We start from the raw sequence: 26,189 nt of genomic DNA on the forward strand, positions 1-26,189 counted from the left end.
TTATAATTTCTCTCTAAAATATAAGGACTCTAAACGAAGACCTTAACCATAAGGCATTATCACCTCTTCAAAAAATCAACAATAATTCCTTATTACCATCAAATAGCCAGTCTGTTTAAATAGAGTTAACTCTACAAACATGCACAGGTACTGTAATATTTATCACTTCTGATTCTTAAGTACGAAGAATAAAACACAAATCTCTGGCACCCTCTGGTGTTTAAACACTATATAGCTTCCCTTATTCATCCCAGATGTACTGACAAGCACAACAGAAAATATGATTTACACTGGGAAAAAGTCACAAAAATGTTCTTTTCAGTTAAACAGGTAGTTATGAAAATACAGGAAGATATCACTCTATGTTATTAAACCTCATCCAGTTAAGACAGGATCTAATGCCATACACTATTACCTCCTCTTATTTAACAAGAGTCAATACTAAGGGTCTATTTTAAGCTTCATTTTAACAATAACTGAAGTGATAATTAAGTATCCAAGAAAGAAAACTGAAAGACATTACTATAAAAAGATATGCATAAAACCACATATAACCCAAATAACTAGAACATATTATACAAAAATGAAAAGTGTATCTTTGTGCAAAAATAAAATATATCTTAAAAATAGATTATATCTAAGATTATAGATAATCCTGTTCTCTTTTTCAAAATTCATTATTTCAACAAATTTCTGAATGCTTATTATGAACAAGGCATTGTTCTAAATGTTAAATATACAATGGTAAAGTTATTGTAAACTCTCAGAGATTTAAAAAGGAATGGGGCATATAAAGAAGGGTAAATAGATGAATAGGGTAACTTTAGATAGTGCCTCAAGACAGCAGATATGACTGAAAAAGGAATAAAGAGAGAGGATTTATCTAAACAGATATAAAAACATATAATGAAAGATAACTGAAAATGCAAAAATATTAACACAGAAATAAAACAAAAACAGCACTAAAATGAAAATCTAGAAATGTACCCTTGTATAACTGAGAATTTACTAAAAGGTAAAGTAGCATTTCAAATCAGAAAAGTAAGGATGATGAAATCTTCAGTAACTGTTGTTAAGATGAGCAACCCAACTGGGAAAAGGTAATTTCTGTTTAAGCTATTTACAAAGATAGAATCAAGAATTACTGAAGATTTTGTAAAGGTCTATTGCATATATGAGGTGTGTATAGATAACCTGGAAGAAAATATAGGAGCACATCAGTATGAGCTAAGGATAGGGTAAGATTTTTTAAAATAATGCAAAAGTCAAAAGCTATAAAGGAAGAGACTAATAAAGTTAATATTGTGATTTAAAATCTTCAAATAACAAAAGACACTAAAAACAAAATTACAAGTTAAACAAAAGATTGGGAGAAAAATATTTATAACATACACATATTTATAACATACACAATGAAGATCTACTCTCAGGAATTCCCTGGCGGTCCAGTGGTTAGGACTTTGTGTTTTCACTTCTGAGGGCCCGGGTTCAATCCCTGGTTGGGGAAATAAGATCCCACAAGCCACACAGCGTGGCCAGGAAAAAAAAAACAAAAACTATTTTCCAATATACAAGTCTAGAAAGCAATAAGCACTCAATAGCTAAATGAGCAAAAGTAGTAAGCTAGAAACTACCTAAAGAAAATACTAATGGTGACACTTTTGCTTCAGGCATTAACTGGACTAGATTTATCCATGAGAAATTACATGACATTCTTCTAATTTAGACCAGCTTATTTTCATTCCAGTGTTGGATGCACAGAAGTTGTCAAAAAGGTGTCAGTAAAAATAAGCACTGAGCACATTCTAAAAGTAGAACTGCCTCAGGGGCAAATGCCTGTGGCTAGCACTAGTTTTCGGACCTCTGTTAAAGTGGAGAAACTCTTAACTCAGGTTCTCTAGAACAGGTACTAACGTGGTCCCAAGTCAATAGTCATCCCTGGTTCCTATGGGACACAGTCACAAATCTTCTTTGGAGTAAAGCAAACTCAATTTGGGTCACCAGATTTAATCTGATTTACCCATCCACTGAGGTTTTAAATTCAACAATTACATTTTTCACTTCTAAATGTCCTATTTGGTTCTTTATCAAATCTTTGTATTCATTTTTTAATAGATAATTGTTACTTGCTCATTTTTTGTGATTCCACATTTTATTTTTAACCATTTTCTAAGAGTTTTTTTTTTTTTGCGGTACGCAGACCTCTCACTGCTGTGGCCTCTCCCGTTGCGGAGCACAAGCTCCATACGTGCAGGCTCAGCGGCCATGGTTCATGGGCCCAGCCGCTCCACGGCATGTGGGGTCTTCCCGGGTCGGGGCACAAACCCACGTCCCCTGCATCGGCAGGCGGGCTCTCAACCACTGCGCCACCAGGGAAGCCCTATGAGAGTTTTTAATACTGAATATTTGATCACCCAATGTTTGAAGTCAGTGGCATTACAACTGTGTTGATGTTTCCTTTGCTTGGGGTGACCTTTCCTTGTAGGCTTTATCTTTGAAAGTGAACACATGCATATATACCAGAAAAGAATGAAATGACATTATTAAAGTGCTGGAAGCAAAAAAAGGAAAGCCAACCTATAATTCTAATCTCACTCCTGACATCACTGTCTACATAAACAACGTAATTTAAAAATTATCAGGAATAAGAACTTAATAAGGGGGTTGGCATATAATTTTTTTAAAAAAAGCAACCTAGGGAATTCCCTGGTGGTCCAGTGGTTAAGACGTGGGCTTTCACTGCTGTGGGCCCAGGTTCAATCCCTGGTTGGGGAACTAAGATCCCACAAGCTGCGTGGCGTGGCCAAAAATAAATATAAATAAATAAATAAATAAAAAGCGACCTACATTTCTATATACTAGGAACAGAAAAGGCAATTACCAAAAATTTTACCTATAATAGCAACAAAAAGGTGCCTAGGAATAAACCTAACAGATAAACAAAACAAATGGTGTACAACCTGTATAGATAAAATTATATCACTTTACTGAAAGATGTTAAAGAAAGCATGCATAAATGGAGACATAAATCATGTTCATAGATAGAAGGTTCAAAATTATAAAGAAATCAGCTGAAGGACAATGGACCTATAGGCTCAAGGCCATGTCGGTCAAATTCTAGCAGGTTTTTTGTGGAATTTAAACTGATGCTTAAATTTATATGAACAGCAAAATCCCAAGAATGGCAAAAAAAATCAAGAAGAGCAGGGGAAGCGGGTATGAAAGTGGAGGAAGGAGGGTGTAAAAGTAGAGGAAGGAGAGGAAATAAAAAAATAAAGAGGGATAGGTAGGAACATGCCTTAACAGAGGTAAAATTTATTTTGAAGTTATAGCAAATTGAGCAGTATGCTACTGGAAATAAATTAAACAGTAAGATAAAATAGATATTTAAAAAAAAGATTAACAGAATAGATAAGCCCAGAAAAGACCGTGCCTATACAGGCACACCTCCTTTTATTGCACTTCACTTTATTGTGTTTCGAGATAATGTGTTTTTTACAAATTGAAGGTCTGTGGCAACCCGGTGGTCAAGCAAGTCTACCAGTGCCAGTTTTCCAATAGCATTTCGTGACTCTTCGTCACATTTTGTCAGTTCCTGCAATATTTCAAACTTTTTCATTATTATTTTATTTGTTATGGTGATCTGTGATCAGTGATCTTTGATGTTACTATTGTAATTGTTTTGGGTCACCACAAACCATGCCCATACAAGATTGCCGACTTAATAGGTAAATGTTGTGTGTGTTCTGACTGCTCTACCAACCAGCCATTCCACAGTCTCTCTCCCTCTCCTCAGGCTTCCCTATTCCCTGAGACATGACAATATTGAGATTAGGCCAGGTAATAACCCAACAATGCCTCCTAAGTGTTCAAGTGAAAGGAAGAGTTACTCATCTCTCACTTTAAATCAAAAGCTAGAAATGATGAAGATTAATGAGGAAGGCCTGCAGAAAGCCAAGATAGGCCGAAAGCTAGGCCTCTTGTGCCAGTTAGTCAAGTTGTGAATGCAAAGGAAAAGTTCTTGAAGGAAATTAAAAGTGTTACTGCAGTGAACACACAAATGATAAGAAAGTGAAACAGCCTTACTGCTGATATGAAGAAAGTTTTAGTGGTTCTGGACAGAAGATCAAACCAGCCACAACATTTCCTTCAGCCAAAGCCCAATTCAAAGTCAGGTCCTACCTTTCTTCAATTCTATTGATACAAAAGCTGAAGAAGAAAAGTTTGAAGCTAGCAGAGGTTGGTTCATGAGGTTTAAGGAAAAAAGCTGCCTCCGTAACATAAAAGTACAAGGTGAAGCAGCAAGTGCTGATGTAGAAACTACTGCAAGTTATCCAGAAGATCTACCTAAGATAATTAATAGAAGTGGCTACACTAAACAACATACTTCTAATGTAGACAAAACAGCTTATACTGGAAGAAGATACCATCAGGACTTTCATAGGTAGAGAGGAGAAGTCAACCCCTGGCTTCAAAGCTTCAAAGGTCAGGCTGACTCTCTTGTTAGGGATTAATGCAGCTTATGATCTTTTAAGTTGAAGCCAATGCTCATTTACCATTTTGAAAATCCTAAAATTAGGGTTCAGAATCCAGCAAAGAAAAGTACCCTAAGTCTTAGTTGAAATACCTGAGGTACTACATCCTATAGTCAGGGAGAACCAAAGGGACATGGAGTCTTGGAAAGATTACAGCCTAGATTTGAATTCAGTTACTGACTAGATGAAGGCAATCTGCTCCTCTCCTGCCAACCAGCAAACTGGATAAATTCTCTTTCTGGAGGTAATTAATCCAAAACTCTTATAATTATTTTTTACACATATTTGACACTGACTCAAAAATTACTAAGTTCATACCAAGAAATAGGACTAAAAAGCCAAATAACAGAAACAGACTTACAGACAACCTGGATGTTGGGAATATTAGGTATGAACTTTAATATAACTATGACTAATTGTTCAAGAATGCAGAGGATAATTCCAATAGAGAACAAAAATCTATTAAAAAGAAATGGAGGTGTGGTTTCTGGTAATGACAGAGTAGCTTAATTAATCATTATAAAATCAACATACAACTTTTTAAAAAGGCAACCACTTTAAAAAATGGGAAAAAGGCAACCAGAAACTAGAGAGAAGTCAACCCTTGAAATATGGTAACAACGATGGGTAAAATTTGTGAGTTTATGTCTTTTGGCCTGAAAGCACTCTCCAGACTGTGCAGCCGTATTCTTGGTGTCAGAGGTCAGATTTCAGTGTTGAAAGAGCACTTGGACAATTAGGGAAGATACACCAGAATGTAAGGCTCCACAGAGCAGTAATCCCTCAAATCTGCATATAAATCTGACCTAATCATTGACTGATGGAAGAACTACATATGCCCCAGGGGACACCGCAGCAGCCTAACAAAAACAGCAATAGGAAGGGGAAAGAACCAAGTGAATATTTCAGCTGCTACTCAACCAAAGAAAGACTAAGTTTGGAATTTAAGAACAGTCAAGTTAAACTAAAATAAAGTCTACTAAATTAAAAATCAGTCTTCAGGAACATAACTGAATCCAGAGTCAATAATTACTAGATATGTGAAAAAACAGAAAGTCACTGAATGTTCTGAACACAATGAAAACTTATAAGACGTATGAAAAACTGGAAAATGGGACCTAGAGTTAAAAAAAAAAAAAGTTGGCAGAAATGAGCCAAATGTTGCAATTAGCAGACAAAGATTTTTAAGGAAGCATACAAATATGCTGACAGATTTAAAGGAGCATAAAGATCAAAGAAAATAACAGAGCCTTGGTATATGCAGGAAAATATCAAAGTCTAATGCATATATAATTGGATTCATAAAAGGACAGGAGAGATAATGGTATGAATATACATAATGATATGAATGAAAACTGACTTTTCATCAGAAACAATGGAGACCAGAAAACAATGGAATAACATCTTTAAGTCTTCACAGTCAAGACTGGGTCAGCCTACAATTTCTAATTGGAAAAAAAAAAAAACCAAAAAACCCTACCCTTCTAAAGGGAAGGTAAACAAAAATAGTTCTCAGGAAAAGGAAAACAGAAGAGTTGTCACCAGAATTACAGACCAAGAAATGCTATAGGAAGCTCTTTAGCTGAAGGGAAAAAATACCACTGAAAACTGAACTCTACAGAAAAAAAAGAAGAGCACTGGGAATGTTTTAAAGAAAAGAAAGAATATTTTAAGGAAAAAAAAAGGACTTTAAAGCTAAAACCATAACACTGTGGATACATACATACATTTATAATGCATGCTGATGTAACTAACACATATGAAAATAAAAATATATAGCACAGAAGAAGAGAGTGAGGTAAATGGACTTATATTGTTGCAAAGTTCACATATTTTATGTGTAGTACTATATTACCTCCAAATAGAGTGTATACTAAAAATACATGTTATAGCATATTGTAATCCCTGTTGATCAAAAACAAAAAAATGCAGATATAGATAAGAAGCCAACAGAAGAATTAAAATGAAATATAAAATAATAATCACTTACCCTAAAAGACAAAAAAACAAATGAATAAAATAGCAAAATATTAACCTAAAGAAACTGTTGAATTTCATAAGAAAAGCTCAACCTAGCTATATGCAATGTATAAAGGACACTCTTTAAATACAAAGACACATGTAGGTTGAAAAAAAGGAAGGAAAAAGATAGAATATGCAAACAGTAACAAAGCTGAAGTGTTTATATTCAGCAGATAAAATACACAGCAATACAAGAAATATTTTCAAATAAAGAAGGACATGTGGGGACTTCCCTGGTGGTCCAGTGGTTAAGACTCTGTGCTTCCACTGCAGGGGGCCCGGGTTTCATCCCTGGTCCGGGAGCTAAGATCCTACATGCCACGCAGCATGGTCAAAAAAATTTTTTAAATAATAATAAAATAAATAAATAAAATTTTAAAAAATAATAAAAAAGGACATGTAATTATGATAAAAGGGCCAATTTATTAGAAAAACAGAACAATTATAAATATGTGTATACCTAATAACAGAGCTTCAAATAATTAATGTAAAAACTGGCAGAACTAAAGGAAAAAATAAATCTATAAGCATAGTTGGAGATTTAATACCCACTCTCAGTAACTGATGGAACTAGTCCAAAAAAAGAAAGCCAGGAAATAGATATAAACACTACTAGCTACCTTCACCAGAATGGCACTTACAAAAAACTACTCCCCCAAACTGAGTAATACATTTTTTCCAAGGGCATATGAGATATTCATCAAGTTCGACCACAATAAAGAGTCTCAAATTTAGTAAGATTGATATTTTACAGTGTATATTCTCTGATCAGGACAAAATTACATTAGAAAAAAATGAATAAAATCTCTAGAGAAGCCCCAAGTATTTGTACTATTAAATAAAAGGAAAAGGAGAAAATATTTTGACATGAATAAAAATGAAAATGAAACACTATAATTGGCTGGATGCTAACTCAGTACTTAGGGGGTTTATAGTTTTAAATGAGAAGCAACTAAAACCCAACATAAGGAAAAGAAAGGAATATTTTTTATAAGTCAATAAAATAGACAAAAGATGAACAGATAAAAACAATAAAATCGGGCTTCCCTGGTGGCACAGTGGTTAAGAATCCGCCTGCCAATGCAGGGGACACGGGTTCAAGCCCTGGTCAGGGAAGATCCCACATGCTGGTGAGCAACTAAACCTGTGCACCACAACTACTGAGCCTGCGCTCTAGAGCCTGGGTGCCACAACTACTGAGCCCACGTGCTACAACTACTGAAGCCCATGTGCTTAGAGCCTGTGCTCCACAACAAGAGAAGCCACCGCAATGAGAAGCCTGTGCACCCCAACAAAGAGTAGTCCCTGCGTGCCGCAACTAGAGAAAGCCTGTGTGCAGCAACAAAGACCCAGTGCAGCCAAAATAAATTAATTAAAAAAAAAAGTAAAATCAAAAGTTAACTTTCTAAAAACACTAAACAAAACTGAAAGAAACATATCAATGAAAAGAGAGAGTATTACTACAAATCTTACAGATATTAAAAGGATAAGGGAATAAAATGAACAGCTATATGCCCAAAAAAGTCAACAACTAAGATAAAATACACAAAATCCTTTAAAAAAAAAAAGCATGATACTATGTTACCCTAAAGAATCTACAAATATTAAAAGGAAAAGAAAGTAGCAGCACAGTTTCATTTCAACAAATTTAAAAGTAAGATGAAATGTACAAAAACCTTAAAAAATGCAACTTTCTGAAATTGACATTAAGATGACAGAGAAAATCATTTATAGATGAAACTGACTTTCTTATCAAAACCTTCCCCCAGGGGACTTCCCTGGTGGTGCAGTGGATAACACTCCATGCTCCCAATGCATAGGGCCTGGGTTCGATCCCTGGTCAGGGAACTAGATCCCACATGCATGCCGCAACTAAGAGTTTGCATGACTCAACTAAGGAGCCCACAAGCCACAACTAAGGAGCCCAGCTGCCGCAACTAAGGAGCCCACCTGCCGCAACTAAGACCCAGAGCAAACAAATAAATAAAAAAACAAAAAAACCCAAAACCTTCCCCCCAAAGAAAACAAAAGACCTATTTAGTTTCAAGAGTAAATTCATTCGTATATTTAAGGAAGAAATAATTTCTACTCAAAGGTTTAAAATGAAGGAGAGGGAAAAACATCATACAACTCATTTTTGAGACCAGCATAACCACGTACCAAAATCTGGCAAAGACACCATAAAAACAGAAAACTATACACCAGTATCCCTAAAGAACATACATATAAAACCCTTAAAATATTAATCAAATCAAATGCAGCAATATATAAAAAGGATAATAATACTTCAGCAATACTAACATTCAAACTATTTTTTTAAAAATCAGTGTAATTCAGAATACATTGTATTATTTAAAAAATGAATGACCATCTTAAATAGATGAAGAAAAAGTGCATGACAAAATCACTCAATTTAAAAATGGGCAAAATATTTGAACAGACATTTCACAAAAGGAGCTACACAAATGGCCAATAAGGACATGAAAATACACTCAGCATCTTCATCAACATGGGTTTGAACTGCATGGGTCCACTCATACACAGATTTTTTCCAGTAAATACACACAGTAGTAGATGATCTGGAGCTGGTTGAATCCGAGGATGCAGAACCACAGATATGTTGGGCAGACTATAGAACTTGAGCATCTGCAATGGGTCCTAAAACCAATCCCACCGCAGATACTGAAGAATGAGGGTACAGCTAAATACCAACTACAATAGTTAAAACTTTAAAAGCTGCAGTTTATCAACTGTTAGCAAGGATATGGAACAAATTCTCATACTTTGCGGGTAGGACTGTAAATGGAACAACCACAAAGGAAAACAGTTTGGCAGCTTCTTATAAAGTTAAACATACACCTACTAAATGATTCAGCATTTTCATTCGTATCTTTATGTAAGTAAAGGGAAAACTTATGTCCATACAAAGACTTGGATACAGGTGCTCCTAGCAGCTTTATTCATAATAGCCAAAAACTGGAAACAACCCGCATGTCCACCAATGGATATAGAGACAATTCAGTACAAACAAATGCAGTAGACCCATACAGTGGAATACTACTCAGCAATGAAAAGCAACAAATTACTAATACATGCAACAACACTGCATGTATATCAAACACATTATGCTGAGCAAAGGAAACCAAACATAAGAATACAAATTATATGATTCTGTTGATTTGAAACCCCAGGAAAGACAAATCTACAATGATAAGAAGCCAATCAGTGGCTGCCTAAGGTATAATGGGGGGACTGGCTGGGAAGTCTCACAAAGGAGGCTTCTGAGGTATTCAAAGTATTCTATGTATCTTGACTGAGGTACTGGGTACATGAATTTAGCCTTTTGTCAAAACTCACTGCACTGGAAGACAATGATGACTTCCTAGGTCACCATCTTCCAACATTTACTCCCCAAAACAATATAGAACAACAAAAACCACAGCCTCAGCATAACTTGAAGACAAAGAATACCCAAACTTCAAAACAAGAATAAGTGAAAAAGGAAAACAATTCCCAGTGCACACTTTCTTGTCCTATTGCGACCAATTTCCCAACCCACTCACCCCCACCTCAAAGGCTTTGGGTAAAAGGAGACTAAATAAAAACTGCAGAAGAGACACCAGAGAACTAGTGGCAGGCATAAGGATGAAATAATGGTTGTCCTGGTAGATCAAAGTATGGACTACATTCAATTAATTTCATCCAAACAAGAGATGACTAGGAAAACTTCAGAGAACAGATTGAAGGTGAGCATTTTAATATAAAAGTAGAACTACAACTAAAATATAGGTGGGGATGAGGAAGGAGGACTAATGTACAAATATTTATATATTGTGACAAATAATGCAACTAAAAATGGGAGAAGATAGAGAAAAAAGAAAATAGAATATCCACACACTGATTTTTAAATAATCAACTGGTAGAAATTAAAGAATATCAATCCAAGGACAAACATAAGACTGTAAAACTTCTAGAACAAAGCATAGAAGAAAATCTTTGAAACCTTGGGTTACACAAACATTTCTTAGACAAAACATGAAAAGCATAACCTATAAGAGAAAAAAATTAATGAACTAGACTTCAGCAAAATTAAAAACTTTTGCTCTGTGAAAGACACTGGTAAAAGAATGATAAAACACACCACAAAGAAAATACTTCCTAATCACTATGTGACAAAGGACTTGGATCTTGAATATATAATGAACTCTAAAAACTCAATCATAAGAAAAAAAAAAACTCAAAGGAAAAATGGGCAAAAGATCTGAATAATACACACTTCACCAAAGAAGATAGTATAAGGATAGCAAATAAGCATAAGAACAGATGCTCAACATCTTAAGTCATTAGGAAAGTGAAAATTAAAATGACAATAATAACAACCACTATACACTTATTGGAATAGTAAAAATCAAAAGAATTGGCAATAACAAGTACTGACAGAGTTGGAGTGCAACTGGAACTCTCATCACTGCTGGTGGGAATGCAAAGTAAACAAAGTAAACAACTTTGGTAGTTTCTTAAATAGTAAAACACATACTTACCTAATGACCCAGCAATAATACTCTTAGATATTTACTACAGAGAAATCAAACCTATGTTCACATAAAAATCTGTATGTAAATGTTTACAGCAACTTTATATAGAATCATTAAAAAACTGGGAACATCCTAATGTTCATCAACAGGAAAACGGATAAACAAATTTACATTTAGACAATGAATGCTGCTCACCAGTACAAAAGAACAACCTTCTAATAATCAAAATGATGTAGATAAATCTCAAAACAATGCTGAGTGAAAAAATTCAAATGCAAAAGAGTATATAATGTAATTTTCCATTTATGTAAAGTTCAAGAATGGACAAAAATGATCTATGGTGATGGACATAAGAACAGTGGCTGCCAAAGGCAAGGGTTGGAAGTCATTGATTTGAAAGGAGCATAGAGATGATGGATATGTTCGGCATCTTGGTCTGAATTATGATTATACAGGCATATGTTCGTCAAAATTCACTGAGCTCTACATTTAAGATTTGTGCACTTTACTGCTTATAAATTATACTCAATAAAGTACTGTTAGCTTTTTAAAAAGGCATCATTAAATTTATTTTATATAAGTATTATTCTGTCATCCCCTTCCTGTTTTTTAAAAAATTATTAATTTCTTAAACCAGACCAAGTTTTAACTATTTAATTTCTTTACCTGAAGGATGCTGTTCCATTCTCTTTTATTTTGCTTTTCTGAATAGATGACTGAAGTGACAGAACTTTACTTCCTGGCAGGGTAATTTGCTTTAGAATGGAAGCTATAAAATCAAAAGAAGAAAGAAAAGGTAAAATTTAAAAAAAGCAATCACACTACATTAGGAAAAATTCAGGACAAGTTATGTTTAATGCATATAGAATAATCAAAGAAAATTTCAAGCTGCCCTAGAACTATGTTTAAATTCAAACATGACAATGAATTTATTCCCTGCACAAGAAATCATAAAATTAAGACCTCTCCCATTTCTTTTTATATGGTCCTCAAATTGGCTAGAAAATTACCAGCATTATAAAAATATTATGCAGAAAAGGTGACAGAAACATGTTAATAATATATCCTTTATAGTGGTAGATTTAAAAAACACATAAAACCTCTTTTATTTGTAAGACTGACTTCCAAACGTTGGGAAAGAAGCACATTTTAAAAAGAAATAAGACAATAGCAAATTTTATAAGTTAAAAAAAGTACTTTATTTACTAGTAGATTGTTTTATCTAGTTACAAAACACCATGAGTGGTGCTTCTTTAATCTAAAACAACATACACCCTTAAAAAGTGGCTATGTACAAAGAATATAATAAAGTTATCTTTCAGTCTTCTCTCACAGGCCTCAACTTAAAAGAAATCTCTCTTCTCTTAACAGTGCAAAAGAAAAGTACGGAAACCCATCCATCATGTTCCAAACCCAAGGGATGAGCCAGAGTCTACCTTGAGAAAACTGACTGGTAGGTACTGCAGTGCCCACTGTCACCTTCTGTCCAGATTTCTGGATGGTCAATGCTGAGGAATGGGAAAGTGTGGTCACTTGTTTTGCAAGGCCTCCTGAAGGCTGCTGGACTACCTGAAACAATGAGAATTATTAATACAGTCATTCAACTAGACCTGCTTTAGGAAAGAACAAGCTTTCAATTGTAACAATAGAACAAATGATTAGGCTCACCTAACTAAATATACCTTTATCGTAGCATCACAAGAAAGCCTACTTAAAATTTAAATTTGTATGTAGCAAAATTATCTTACTCAAAAGTGAAAAACATGACTATCTCACACTATAATTTTCAGAGTGTAATTCAAATTTATATTCTGCTAAATTTAAATCTCCAAATAGACCCTATTTTCATCTTTTAACTTAACACAGAAAATTTCAAACACATACAAAAGCAGAGGGAACAATAAAATGAAACCACCTATACCATTATTACCCAGCTTCAACTATGATTAATTCTTGACCAATTTTATTTCATCTATATCCTTACCCACTTCTCCCCACTCTCAATTATTTTAAAGCAAATCCCAGATATATCTTTTTATCCATAAATATTTCAAAATATACCTCTAGAAGATGATGACTTTCAATCGGTTGTTTTTTTAAAAGTATCTGAAAGATAACAATGCTACAGGCATTCTCCAAGATAACAGTTCAAGAAATCCAGAGGGTGAGGGTTGGGGATAAAGGAAGAGAAATTAAAGTAATAGCAGGGCCTTGTTTATAGCTTCAAAGAAGAAAAAACAGAATAGCAGAGTTTCATTTTTTCACTTCAAAGAAAAAAAACAGTCACCATGTATTTGAGCCAGCTATTGAGAGCGAACTATTTATAAGTCCTCAAACTCATATATGGCTAATATAAATGATCTAGGAGGTAGACTTCATAATGGAATTCTGGAGGTATAATTTATTCTATACTCTAATTTTTTGTAAATAAAATTGTCTAGTGCATATTACTAAACAAAAGTAACTTACAAGAAATCCAAAATGTCCCAATAAATAATCTTATAGGAACCAATGTTCCTAGAGAAAAAATACAAGTTGGAATAATCCAATTGCCATGATTCTATGAGAATAGACTCTTGAAAGAGAGAAACAACTCTTGAAAACAATGATATATTTCAGTTGAGATCATACTTATGTATTGTAAAGTCCTAGGAAACAGATTTAAATTCTATAAAGTAATACACATTCAGAGTCCCATTTATGCATTCAGATTGAAACTCAAAAGAAAACAGAAACACTCCTAACAATTCTGGCATACCTCCCTATTGTTCATATTTTCTTCCTTGATATCTTTTATTTGGTATTCTTTTCAGTATTTTAATTACAAAAGATAGTAATAAAATGTTATTAGAAATTTGCTTATGAGTTAGTCTTCATACCATTTTTGATGGGTACTCAAAAATATTAAAAAAAAGTAACAGCCTAGAGACCAGCCCCTGAGGTGGAAGGAGGCTCTATGCCTCCTGGGGTCCTGCCAGGAGGGGTGGGGGCATGGAGGCCAGAAGACCCCAGCATCAGCATGTGGCCCTAGCACAGAACAAGCTGGGGAAGGCAAGCCTTGGTGCCTGCAGGAGGGCTCCCAGGCCAGGGATGTGTGTGGCTCAGCCTACAGCCCACTCCAGGGCAAGTTCATGCAGGGAGCAGGAGGCAAATGTGGCAACTGATTTAATAATCCTGGATACCCATCACTCCTCATCCTAATGAGGATGTACCAATGAGGATGTATGCTACCAAGTGCACCTAATACACTTGGGATCACATGTGCAGTATATTCCTGCACACTTGCTGAGCACAATAAAATACAATGAGAAAGTATAAAACAGTTCAGTAGTCTTCTTTCAAAGAAAGTACCATTTTTAGACCACAATATTAGGCATCTTATGGACACTGATATTAGAGAGATGGAAATTGGCCCAAAGATGATACATCTGCTCTTACTTGGCAAGCAAAACAAAGAGCTATTATATTTTTAAAAACATGTCCTTTATTTACTTTCCCTCCAAAAAAACCACTAGAAAAGAAGAAGAGTAAATAGTACATACCTTAGCCTTTTCTCTTGACAAGTCAAGTTCTGATGTTTTACTAGGATGTTAATTTAATGTTCTATAGTTTATAGAAACTGCAGGTCTAGAGCTACACAATATTCTTCAGGTGACAGCTATTTTTTTTTACATTAATTATGATTTTTACACTAACTATGATCTGGAATATCTGACATGGAACTGTTCTTAAATTCCATAAGGAAAGGAAGCAAACAAACACAAGTACAGATTAAACTAGTAGATGAAAACACCCTTCACACTCTGCTTTCTCTATATTTCGACCCCACCAACTCCTCTGTTCATAAATACACAGCAATCAAATACTTAGCTCTAAATAACTCAAGCAGTACATGCACACAAAGTTACTAAAGGGTAATACCTCCTCTAATTTTTATATAGTATTCAATATGTGATTACTGGCACACACTCACTGAGGCTGAGTTCTAGAAAACATAGGGCCCCAAATGAACAAAAACTGTAGTATAAAAAGTCAGGAAATAGGGAATCCCTGGTGGTCCAGTGGTTAGGACTCTGTGCTTTCACTGCCGAGGGCCTGGGTTCAATCCCTGGTCGGGGAACTAAGACCTCGCAAGCTGCGCAGCATGGCACCCCCCACCCCAAAAAGTCAGGAAATACATGTTAGTTGCCACTATTTCTTAGGAACAGCCAATGTGTGGTTCTTGTGCCACTACTCATATTCTGGGACAAGCATACATCACTAAATACCACCATTTCTATATACCCACATGCAGCCTTAGAATCTTTCTTAACACAGAGGTCCAGTAAAATCCTATAATGAGAGTTGAAATGTATTTGCCATGCCCAATCTAGATTAAAATTCAACCTTGGCAACCTCAGAATATGCTGTTTTTTCAAAGGGCCTTCTAACCACTTTTTAAAATTTGCCCAAATGAATTCTTAATTATATTACCAGCTTTTATAGAAATCAGTAAATGCTGCTTCAAATCGAGAACTTATAAATTTCTGTTAAAAAAGTTAAATGTGCTTATTTGTATGATGATTTATATGAACTTTAACAACAAGCAAAACTAATCTGTGGGAGTCATTGCTTCTGGAGGTACACAGGTGGGGACTGACTGGGAAGGGACAAAAGGGAACTAACTGCAAGGTGATGGTAACACTCCATATCTTGAAAGGGTTTGAGTTACACAGAGGTAAGCATTGTCAAAACTTATCCAATGTTACATTTAAAATTTGTGCACATCACTGAATATAAATTTTAGTTAAAAGGAAGAATACAGTAAACAAATATTGATTGGTAGTTAATGATATGCATGCATTAAAATTGTTTAATTTTTTTAGGAAGAAACCTTTGAAATGTATCAAAAATTAAGATTGATAGGTGGATAAATCAAGTATAGTAACTGTAAATAGTGGAATCTAGGTGGTTGGTATATGCGTGTTCACTATAAACTTCAACTTTGCTATGTTTGGAAATTTTCATAATAAAACATTTTCTTGAATAAGGCAAAAATAAGACAACATACACACTGTAAATATTGTCTCTAAATAGTCTATTTTCCATAAATTCTAATGTATCCTCACCAAACTAAAACCTAAAAAAATATATTCTTCAATTAAATTTAAATGAACTGGCATTAATCAACCTATATATTAAGACTACTATATGAACCCTGACTAAATTATAGTCCATGAAGATTTTTCGACGTAACTCCTGATTATATATGGAAAATAAAGGGTAGTAGGCCTTACTTGGATTCAGCCTCTTTACCAAATCTTTCATTTGTCCTATTTGACAATCAACAACTGAATTCTACCTCTCCTGTCACTCTTAACAGCATGCTAAGAAGAAAAAAAAGACAAACTGATTACTTAAGTCTGGATCGTAGTAGATCAGTCCAATATGAAACTGACAGTGAACTACTTGACCCAATAAAACAATAATCCTTGTTTTGTTTCCCACTCAATTTTAATTTCAACTTCTTTAACAAAAATACTGGCCACCAGCACACTCAGAGACTGAAATTTATACCTTGAAAATGTTTCTCCTTCAGTGAGAAGTGAAGACAGAGACAATCAGCAGAGTTAAGCCTCACAGAGCATTTCATATAAAAATGTGTATTCTGAAATTCTTTAATGATTCCCTACTTCAAAATAATTAGGTACGAGACAAAAATATGATGCAACAACAACAAATTTTTTCTAATATTCTGGGTCAATTTATTTTAGGAGATCAGTTTTACTTCGATGAAACTGAAAATTACATTAATAATGTACTGATAATTAGTTGTTTTTCTCTTATATCCACAAAACAGTAATAGTTGGAGAATGATTGTTGAACCTACTTGGCCACACTTACTTATCAAATGTCTACAATTCTGTTAAGAAAGAAATGCAAGTAATAGTCACCTGGGGAAATATATATCTGAAATAAGGAAAATATCTATGATAATACTACAACTTCCTGCCCTATCTCCAAATAAAATTTTTTTTAAAGATTTTACACACACACACACACACACACACACACACACACACACACACACACGATTACTAAGAGTAACAGTATTCAGTTTACTCTCTAAAACTATACACCTTTTTTCTAAAAAAAGAAACCCAGAATTTTCTTTCTCATTCATTTTTGTTCACACATGTGGATTTGAGAAGCTTATTAATTTTTTGTGTTAAAATTAGTTATTAAAATTTATCAAAATTTAATTTAAAAAATGATGAGACATTAAAATTTAGCTCTTTTAAATTAAATTAACTTTTCTAATTACATTTAAACTGAATTACTATGACAATGTTTAATTTAAATTAAATTTAGCTTTTGCTCAATTATGTGTAAAATAATTTTTTCACCAATATCGTAAGGAAAATTTTAAGCATCAAAACTCCTGAAAGCTTCTACTTATTATCTATCCACCACTGGTAGATTCTAATCCAATTCATCCACTCTCTTTCATTAACTTTTTAAAAAAGGTAAAAATGTCAAGCTCTGCTTAGTTGTAGTATATAACATCCTATAATAGCTGCTATGCCAGAATTGGTAGACAACCAATAAGATTTATCATTTAAAAGAATTAGATTCTTAGATGAAATCCGGGAACTACTGATTAGGTCCATATTTCAACAATTCAAGCATTTGAGGACCAAGATATACAAAGCACTATGTTGAACTACTGGTACAAAATGAAAAATTTACACCTAAAGAAAGTGTGAACAATCCCAGCTAATTTACTTGATGAGAACTTTAGCAGATCCCCAGAGGGTAACATACAAAAAAATCCATGAGATAGAAAAGATAACATGTGGTCATAAATCTAAATTTTTTTTTAAAAATTGGGAGGGGGGGTCTCTTTAATCTGGAATGAAAACATATGCTTCATAAAATAATAACCGTACAAAATCTAAACCCTGCAATGGCAGATTAAGAGGATTCTCATACCTTGAAAGTGTGATATTTAAAACATCTTATCAAGAAGGCAGGAAACCTATACAACTCTTTAGGAAAACTAGACAAGCTAGAAAAAGATAAAGTATTAACAGGGATTTTTAAATTCATGATTATTAAAGGAAATAAATCACACAAATTTTATACCTAACATTGAAAAACACAGCCATACTTCTACTGTTCAGACCACTTTTGGCGATTGCATCCTGAGTTACATGGACCACAGATTTGAACTAGCGTGGCAATTCTCGTATTTTAAATAATTATTTACCATATTTCTTACAAGCTGCATTGAATACTTTATGTTTCTAGCACCCGGAGTGTTTTCCTCCTCACTTAGACAGACCTAGGATTAAACTGGACTATGGTTTATAATGAACTCACTGATGATATTCTTAAATTACTTGAGTAATACTAATTCAAACTTAAGTAACATTAATTTTCTAAATTAGCTGATTTGAAAGAATGTCCTAGTTCAATCCTCTCTGTGGCATTACCATACAGAAAGAACAGCTTATCTTGTTCTGTGCCCCAGGTAAAAATTTGTTATAAAACAGATTACAATGCATCTTCGGTGTCTAGCTGCTCTGTTTCTGCCATTTTAAACAGGAAGATATGAATACTGACATCACATTTGTTGACTAAAATTGAAACAAAGGCCAAACAAGAAAACAGAATTCACAAGGAAAATATATTCCCCATTCTTTTAAGAATGAAAGCAGGAAGTTTAAAAATCCCTAAAATTTACCAGTGGATTTTGTTACATGTTTTTCTTGATTGAAACTGTTTCTAATGTATAACAAGGTAAGCCTATAAAATGTAAATGCTGTCAAGATGTTATTACCTGACAGTTTTCCATTTCAGGACCCTCTAGAAACCTAGAAGTTCTTGCCATAAGTGCCAGAATCTAATGGGAAAGACGCTGGGTTCTAGGCTGAGATCTATTACTTGTTGAGTGCCAGTGGATAGGTCCCTCACAATTTCTGGGATTCTTAGTTTTCTCCCTGCCTTGTCTTCATCAAAATTATTTCAAAATCCATACTGCATACAAGACATGTTTTAAGACTCTATGTAGCTATAAAGTATTATTTCACTTAGGGGTGGATATGCTATAGATTTTCAATAAAGATTAGCATTTATTCAAGAATCAGCTATGACCCATAAAGAGGATTTCAATACTCTTAAGTGCTACCAAAAGAGACCTTTCACCAAGGCAATTACAGTTACAATGGTTCCCAAACCTGGCTACTCAGATCGATGTTTAAGAATCACTGCTTCTAAAGAAGGTTCGTCTCTGAGATTAAATGCAGACGCCCAAGAGAAACGCCACAAGGCAGGTACATTTCTCCACTTGAAAATCAGACGCAGAGTAGGAAGGGATGAAAAAAGATCAACACCCAGGAAATGATTATTACTTCCCACCGACCCAAGAGTTTTTTGACTGTTGTCCAAACCGATCTTTCCTCTTTCATTCTACACCTAAAGCTTGCCCTCTGCCTCAAAGACAATCATTCACAGATACTAATGTCTTCTCCTGATCACGTACACAAGGCTGGGAAGTTTACTTAGATTTTACTGTTCCAAAAAGCAGAAAAAACTAAAACAAAGAGATTCAAAACACAGCCTTTAACATGAAGGTTTTCAAAGAAGAACAAGGGCAATCACCAAAAATCAAAAGAACAGTTAGTTCTGTTACAGTATAAGGTAGGGGAGAACTTTACTTTAAAAATGCGATTTTTAATTAATTCACCATGTACTATCTTCCACAGGATAACAATACTTTCAGTCTTCCGATAAAACACGTCTTGAGTGAAGTAAATCTAAACACTAACAGATAAACAGCTAAAATTTCAGGTTTCTTCCACCCAAGAACTTCCCAATCTATAGGGTTTAGGAAGAAACACAACTTCTTACTCATCTACTCCCCTCACTTCTCTCTTCCTTCAGCACATTTTTAAAAGAAATGTTACCATAATATCACCTATGTAATAACCTTACCAAACATATTTAATCTGAATCTAGTCTTCAGGAAATGATTAGACAAAACAAAATAAAGGACACTCTGCAAAACAGCTAGCCCAGGCACTTAAAATAGTACAACACAATGAACAAACACAAAAGGCTGAGAACTGTTCTAGATTAACGGAGCCTGAAAAAAAAAAAAAAAGACAAGTGTAATATGCAATTCTTTACTAGAAACATCAGGAAAAAAATTAGCTATTAAGGAAATTGTTGGGACAACTGTAAATATTGTGCCAATATTAACTACCCATGTGTGATAATAAGTACGTTTGCAGTTATGCTAAAAAAAATCCTTTTCCTTAAGAGATATACAGTACTTAATGGCACAAAGTCAATTTCTGTAACCAACTCTTAAATGGTTCAGGAAAAAATTACATGTGTGTTTGTGTATGTGAATAGAGGGAGGAGAGACAAAGCAAACATGATACAATGTTAACAACTGGTCAGCCCTGGTCAAGGGTACACAGGGGTTCATTTTACTAGTCTTGCCAGTTTTCTGAATGTCTGAAATTTTCAAAAGAAGAAATGGAGGAAGAAATGAAATGTTACTCACTAGTTGTTTGACTTTAACTGCCTGTGGAATGCTGGCTGGTTGTGTAAGCACGGGGCCCGGCTGTGCAAGTTTGATTTGGACTGGAGTGCCAATGACAGGCTTGTCAGATGTGGTCCCAGCAGAAGTAACAACAGGTTTCACAGACGGAAGACATACAGCTGCTGCTGAGGTTTCTCCAAAAGTTACCGAGGGGAGGGCCAGTGTCACTGCTGTCCCAGAGACAACTGGCTTTTCAGGCTGAAGTGAGACTGCTGTCACTGTGTTCTGCAGAGATGTCACTAGCGGTTTTGGAGTCTGAAGCACAACAGTTCCAGCTGTTGTTCCTCCTGGCACAGCAGCTGGACCCACAGAATGAAGTGTCACAACTCCAGTTTTTGCTCCCCCTGGAGCAAGTGGATTCAGAGTTTGCACTGACACAGTTCCAGATGTTGCTGCTTCAGAACCAATTATGGGCTTTTCAGGCTGGACTGAGGAAACTACTGTTGTCACCACAGGAGAAGGCGTTACTGTTGTGGTACAGGTAGCAACGACCACCTCGCTAGAAGTCTGCTGAACACACTGCTGAATAAAGCTCTGGGAGTTAGGCATCAGTTGTCGCAAGGCAATCACACTTTTCTAGAAACAGAGGACAAAAAAAACACTGAAAACTAAATAAATGAGCTCTAGTAAAACAGAACTACTTTGTATGTCATATCTTTACAACATAAAATTAAAAGTATACCAACGTTTCAGTTGAGGAAATCTGTTATCAATCATTTACATTCTGTCAATATCCAGGATATAATTTAAAGCCCCGAAGTGCTTCATTTTTCAATTCATAATTATTATGTCTCAGTATTAAACTTATTTTATATACTTCAGTATCAAATTGGTATCAAATATTAATTTGGTAAAATAAAACACTGTATCCTACTTATTTGTATTTATCTAAACCCCATAATAGATCACCCATAACTTCAGTATTTACAAGTTTGTTTACAGGACAGCAGAATCTAAAAAAAAAAGTTTTTGTTAAATAACTTCCAAACTTTGAGTAGAAACAGCCTTTACATCAAAATAAAATTAATAGAAAGAAGGTCAATTTCCTTAATTGAGCTAGAATATTTTCTGACTGGGTTTTAAGTTGAAGTCTACCTTTGTATCTTGCTAAAAAAATAAAAACAGCTTAACCTATAAAGAAGGTTCTGCCTTTTCATCCCTGGGGTTTTTATCTACTTTTGTTTTTGAGTAAGAAAACAAGATGAAAAAGGAGGTGGTTAGTAGGTTATCTTTCAGTGAATTCATGAGCTGTTTTGGAAGATTTCCTTGTTTTGATACTTAAATTCAGTCAGATTGCCTTTACTTAAGAAGCAAATGAGAACTATTGCTTCTCTTCCCTTTCCTTCTAGTTACTTCTTTTACTTTTTTTTACTTAAATACATTGAGAATATTTTAATCTGAAGGTTTTCAATTATATGTATCTATAAATAGTATCAAAAGAAAGAAACAAAAAGTCTTTCACGCTCTTTTCCCAAACTTTAAAAATGGTAGAAAACAGGGGCTTCCCTGGTGGTCAGTGGTTGAGAGTCCGCCTGCCGATGCAGGGTACGCAGGTTTGTGCCCCAGTATGGGAGGATCCCACATGCCTCGGAGAGCCTGGGCCCGTGAGCCATGGCTGCTGAGCCTGCGCGTCCGGAGCCTGTGCTCCACAACAGGAGAGGCCACAACAGTGAGAGGCCCACGTACCACAAAAAAAAAAAAAAAAAAAAAAAAAAAGGTAGAAAACAAGCTGCTTTGGAGACACATGAACAAATGAAGTGATTTGATTAATTAAATTTAAGCAAGAAATCTAAGATGGGGGAGACCTGAAAAAAACACAACTGGAAAGAAATGATAAATAAGACTTAAAGAGACAACAATAAAAACATGTATGTTAAATTATCTCTTGATCACCTGGCCAGAGTTAAGTCTAAATGCCGAATCCCTTATCCCTATGCAAAGTCCAACCTCCAGAGCTCTCAAGGATGTGAAAAAAATATTCTCAAGAAAAAACCATAAGGCTTAATAATAGTCCTCAGAAAACTGATACAAAATGCAAGTACTTAATGGTAATATTTAGTAACTTCAAGGGAGTGTTACATAGCCAGTAGAGTCAGGCTAAATTCTAGACCTGTGTGTTTGATCAAAAGTTAAGTCAATTTAAACAATTTTCTCATCTCCAAAATGGAAAATACTATACCATCTAGCACCTATTGTCAAAAGACTGATATGAAAATTAAGTCCAAACAATGCAAATTATAAGTGAAGTAGCTAGCAAAGCACAGAACACATAGTAGGTACTTTCTTATTTCCCTCCTTCTCCCCCCCAGTGTCTCCAGTGAGTATGAAACATAGATACACTAAACAGAGTTGTCAGTGTCACGTAGAGCACCTACAGCTCACAGAACTTTTACATTGAAAGGGACCCAAGAAGAACTGCAGCTAACTTCTCAATCAAGAGGGTCACCCGAAAACAGGCCTCTAGTCATTTGATGTTCGGTACTGCACTGACCCATCAATCTTCCCTTCCCCAGATTAAGTCTTCCCTGGCTAAAACATTCTCAGTTTTTTAGCCACATTTTATATCACATGATTGGCATCTTCCTAATCAACATGGTCAGCCTCCTAGGGACAATTTCCAGTTATTTTAATAGCCTTCTGAAAATGTGGTGCCCCATCTCCTTTCCCACTCTTCTTTCATGAGGCATCAAAAAGTCTTCCTCTATGAAGTCTCTTTCATCTCCCCTAGATAATTAAGCCAAATTTTTCTAAAGGCAACTGTTCGTTCCATTATTTCAAAATATATGGGATGAGTGTTTGGTTCACTAAAATCTCAGGTCTTTAATAACTTTATAAATTTCAATTCAATTCCTTTTCAGCTTCAAAATATCCAAAAGGAATATATTTTTTCAGCCTGCCAAACAAAGCTCTTGTTATCAAAGTTATTGTTCTCCATCAAAATCTATTTAATTCAATAAATCTTAGAGAAGAGTGTGTCTACTAACAATATAAATTAATTTTTAAAAATAATAGCTTCCTCCCTCCACGAAAAATAATAATAATAGATTTCCCACTAAATTTGGTACCATGTGGTTTACTACTTCTAAGAGAATAAGAGTCATCAGGACAAAGCAGAGACACTATTTTTTTTTAAAGTTAAGAATCTTTGAGAATACAAGCATCAAATAATATAATCATTAAGTTATGTTCAGGAATGAGATGTTACTTCTGTTTTCTCAATGTGTTCCAATGCAAAGAATATGAATTATGAATGTGCTTTACAGATTACAACAGCCCTGAGAGATTTCTTCTACTGTTACTATCTTCACATTAAATTGCTGTCACATTGAAATATTCAAATTTTAAATTACTTTAAAGTAATCTAATTCAAACTATTTCCTCAAAGTAACACATAACTCTACCTTAAGGAAAGGAACTAGGTGAGGCTGAGGTGAAGACTTGAGTTCAACATACAGTTGTCTAGTAAATTCTTCTGCTTCAATTTTTGCATCCTGAGGAATGGAAGAAAGAAAACACTTTTAGGTCTACAAATATTTTACAAGAGGAAAAGTGTGTGGTTCATGATTGTAGACATAGCAAACTTTGAACAGTAATAAAGTCAAAGTCTATCATTAAATAGGGGCAGTTTTTTCATGTCCCCTACAAAATAAACATAGAGATGTTTTTTCATACAGAATACAATGAAGAGATTATTATTATTATTTTTTAAGATCCCAGTAAGCAAAGTGAGAGAAGAGCTGGCTGACTGGATAAGGTGATAGTACTACAGTCTGTTAAGAACAGTTAAGAAGTAAAGACACAGGAGTCCTACACTTCTTAGGGTAGGAAATTGGAAGTTATTTGGTGTGGGGGCCTTGGATTTTTTTTGTTTTCTTTTCTCAATTTTTAAATTACTTTAACTGAGGTTAGACTGTATTTTATTATAAGGCCACAATAATAGATATGCTGTTGTTCCAAAGAACTTAGGAACCCTTCCATACTGGTTTGGACTCTAAACACTGCAGGGGTCTAAATTATTTTCACATTAATACTAATCATTTTTTTGCCTTTTTCACTGTGCTGAGATTTGCACTGATGGTACGAAAGCAACTGCTGGCAAGAAAGGCAATTGATAAAAAATTTAAATAGTTGTCGTCATACTCTGCATTGCTATGCATGTGTGGTAAAAAAGAAAAAAAAATAGAGCCAGTTCCACTTTAAAATGTCCTTCACAGAACAGTAAAATTTAATTTTACTAAATCTTAACCCTTTAGTAGACATCTTTTAAAAATACTGTGTGCAAAATAATGGGAACCATACATACAGTAGACCAAAATAAGATACTCAAGGAAAAGCACTTTGTGATTGAGTTGCTAGCTGAGCTAGCTGCTTTTTTTCATTTACTGGAAAGAATATCAAACCAGCTGTGGTTAGTCACATTGGGGTATTTTGAGAGACACTCTCTCAAAAAACAAACGACCGAAGCCTGTCACTGTAAGGAAAACAACTGATGGTTTTTGTTGCTAATGATAAAAATCAGAGCTCTCAAGCCAAAATTAGAATTTTGGAAAATTTGTAACCACAATCCTGAGCTTGATCCTTGGAAAATTTGTAACCACAATCCTGAAGCTTCGGTACAGCTTCCCTGTACTGAAAAAATTTTCTGATGCGATTGTTAGATTACAAGTATGATTTTTCGATATCTTAATGAACAAATCTGTCAACATTTGGAAGATCTATACAACTCAGCGAACCAATTATTTTCCAGACAACCAAATGTGAGCTGTTACATTTGGGTGAAAGATCCATTCAGGGTACAAGACAAACCAGTGTACGCTAAAGAATATCCATAATGATCTGGAGAAAAGCTCTTAAAATACTTTTCCAACCACCTCTTTTCATGAGGCCAAATATTCTCCAAATACTAATAAGTTTTTATTTGACCAAGTAGTCAACCTTCTCTCCAAAGCTCTTTTTAGGCTAAGTGAAGCAAGACTAGCAAACATAAAGTAATACAGTCGGCCCTTCATATCCCCCCCACGTTTTGCATGAGCAGATTCAACCAACTAAGGACCGGTGTAGTACTATATTTACAATTCACAGTTGGTTGAATCCACAGATGCGGAACCCACAGATAGGGAGGGCCAACTATGGGACTTGACCATCCATGGATTTTGGTATCCTCAGCCGGTCCTGGAACCAACCCCCATGGATACTGAGGGACGACTGTATAGACTAGATTTACTAGTCTAAGATTTATAATCATTACAAAGCTTTCAATAAGCAAAAGCAAAGGTTATCTAAAAATGCACTTAAGATAAATCTCATTTAAAAATATTTATTTCTCATTTAAAACGTGTTCTACGGCTGCTTACAGAGCTTTTATAGTCCCAACTTACCAAAAGTTGTTCCACCAACTTCTTCACATTCTGCCCCATCTCTGGGGACTGTGATCCGCTACACGCTAGTTTTATTAACATTGCGAGGAAGTTCTTACATTTCTTCACATTTTCTAGCATCGTCTAA

At 34.8% G+C, this 26,189-nt stretch overlaps 1 protein-coding gene across 1 annotated transcript in view; it reads right to left on the reverse strand.

Annotated features, from left to right (window-relative positions):
* Positions 1 to 26,189, reverse strand: part of TAF4B (TATA-box binding protein associated factor 4b) — a 68,067-nt gene that overhangs the window by 23,172 nt on the left and 18,706 nt on the right. Inside the window, exons 5-9 of the mRNA XM_024757910.1 lie at positions 26,063 to 26,185; positions 24,086 to 24,175; positions 20,646 to 21,260; positions 12,529 to 12,661; positions 11,759 to 11,861 (exon numbers count right to left, since the gene is read on the reverse strand). Coding sequence (XP_024613678.1) covers positions 11,759 to 11,861; positions 12,529 to 12,661; positions 20,646 to 21,260; positions 24,086 to 24,175; positions 26,063 to 26,185 — 1,064 coding nt within the window. The remainder of the gene's footprint in view (positions 1 to 11,758; positions 11,862 to 12,528; positions 12,662 to 20,645; positions 21,261 to 24,085; positions 24,176 to 26,062; positions 26,186 to 26,189) is intronic.

The sequence above is a fragment of the Neophocaena asiaeorientalis genome, unplaced genomic scaffold (genome assembly GCF_003031525.2).
Source record: "Neophocaena asiaeorientalis asiaeorientalis breed wild unplaced genomic scaffold, Neophocaena_asiaeorientalis_V1.1 scaffold142, whole genome shotgun sequence".
Lineage (NCBI taxonomy): Eukaryota > Metazoa > Chordata > Mammalia > Artiodactyla > Phocoenidae > Neophocaena > Neophocaena asiaeorientalis.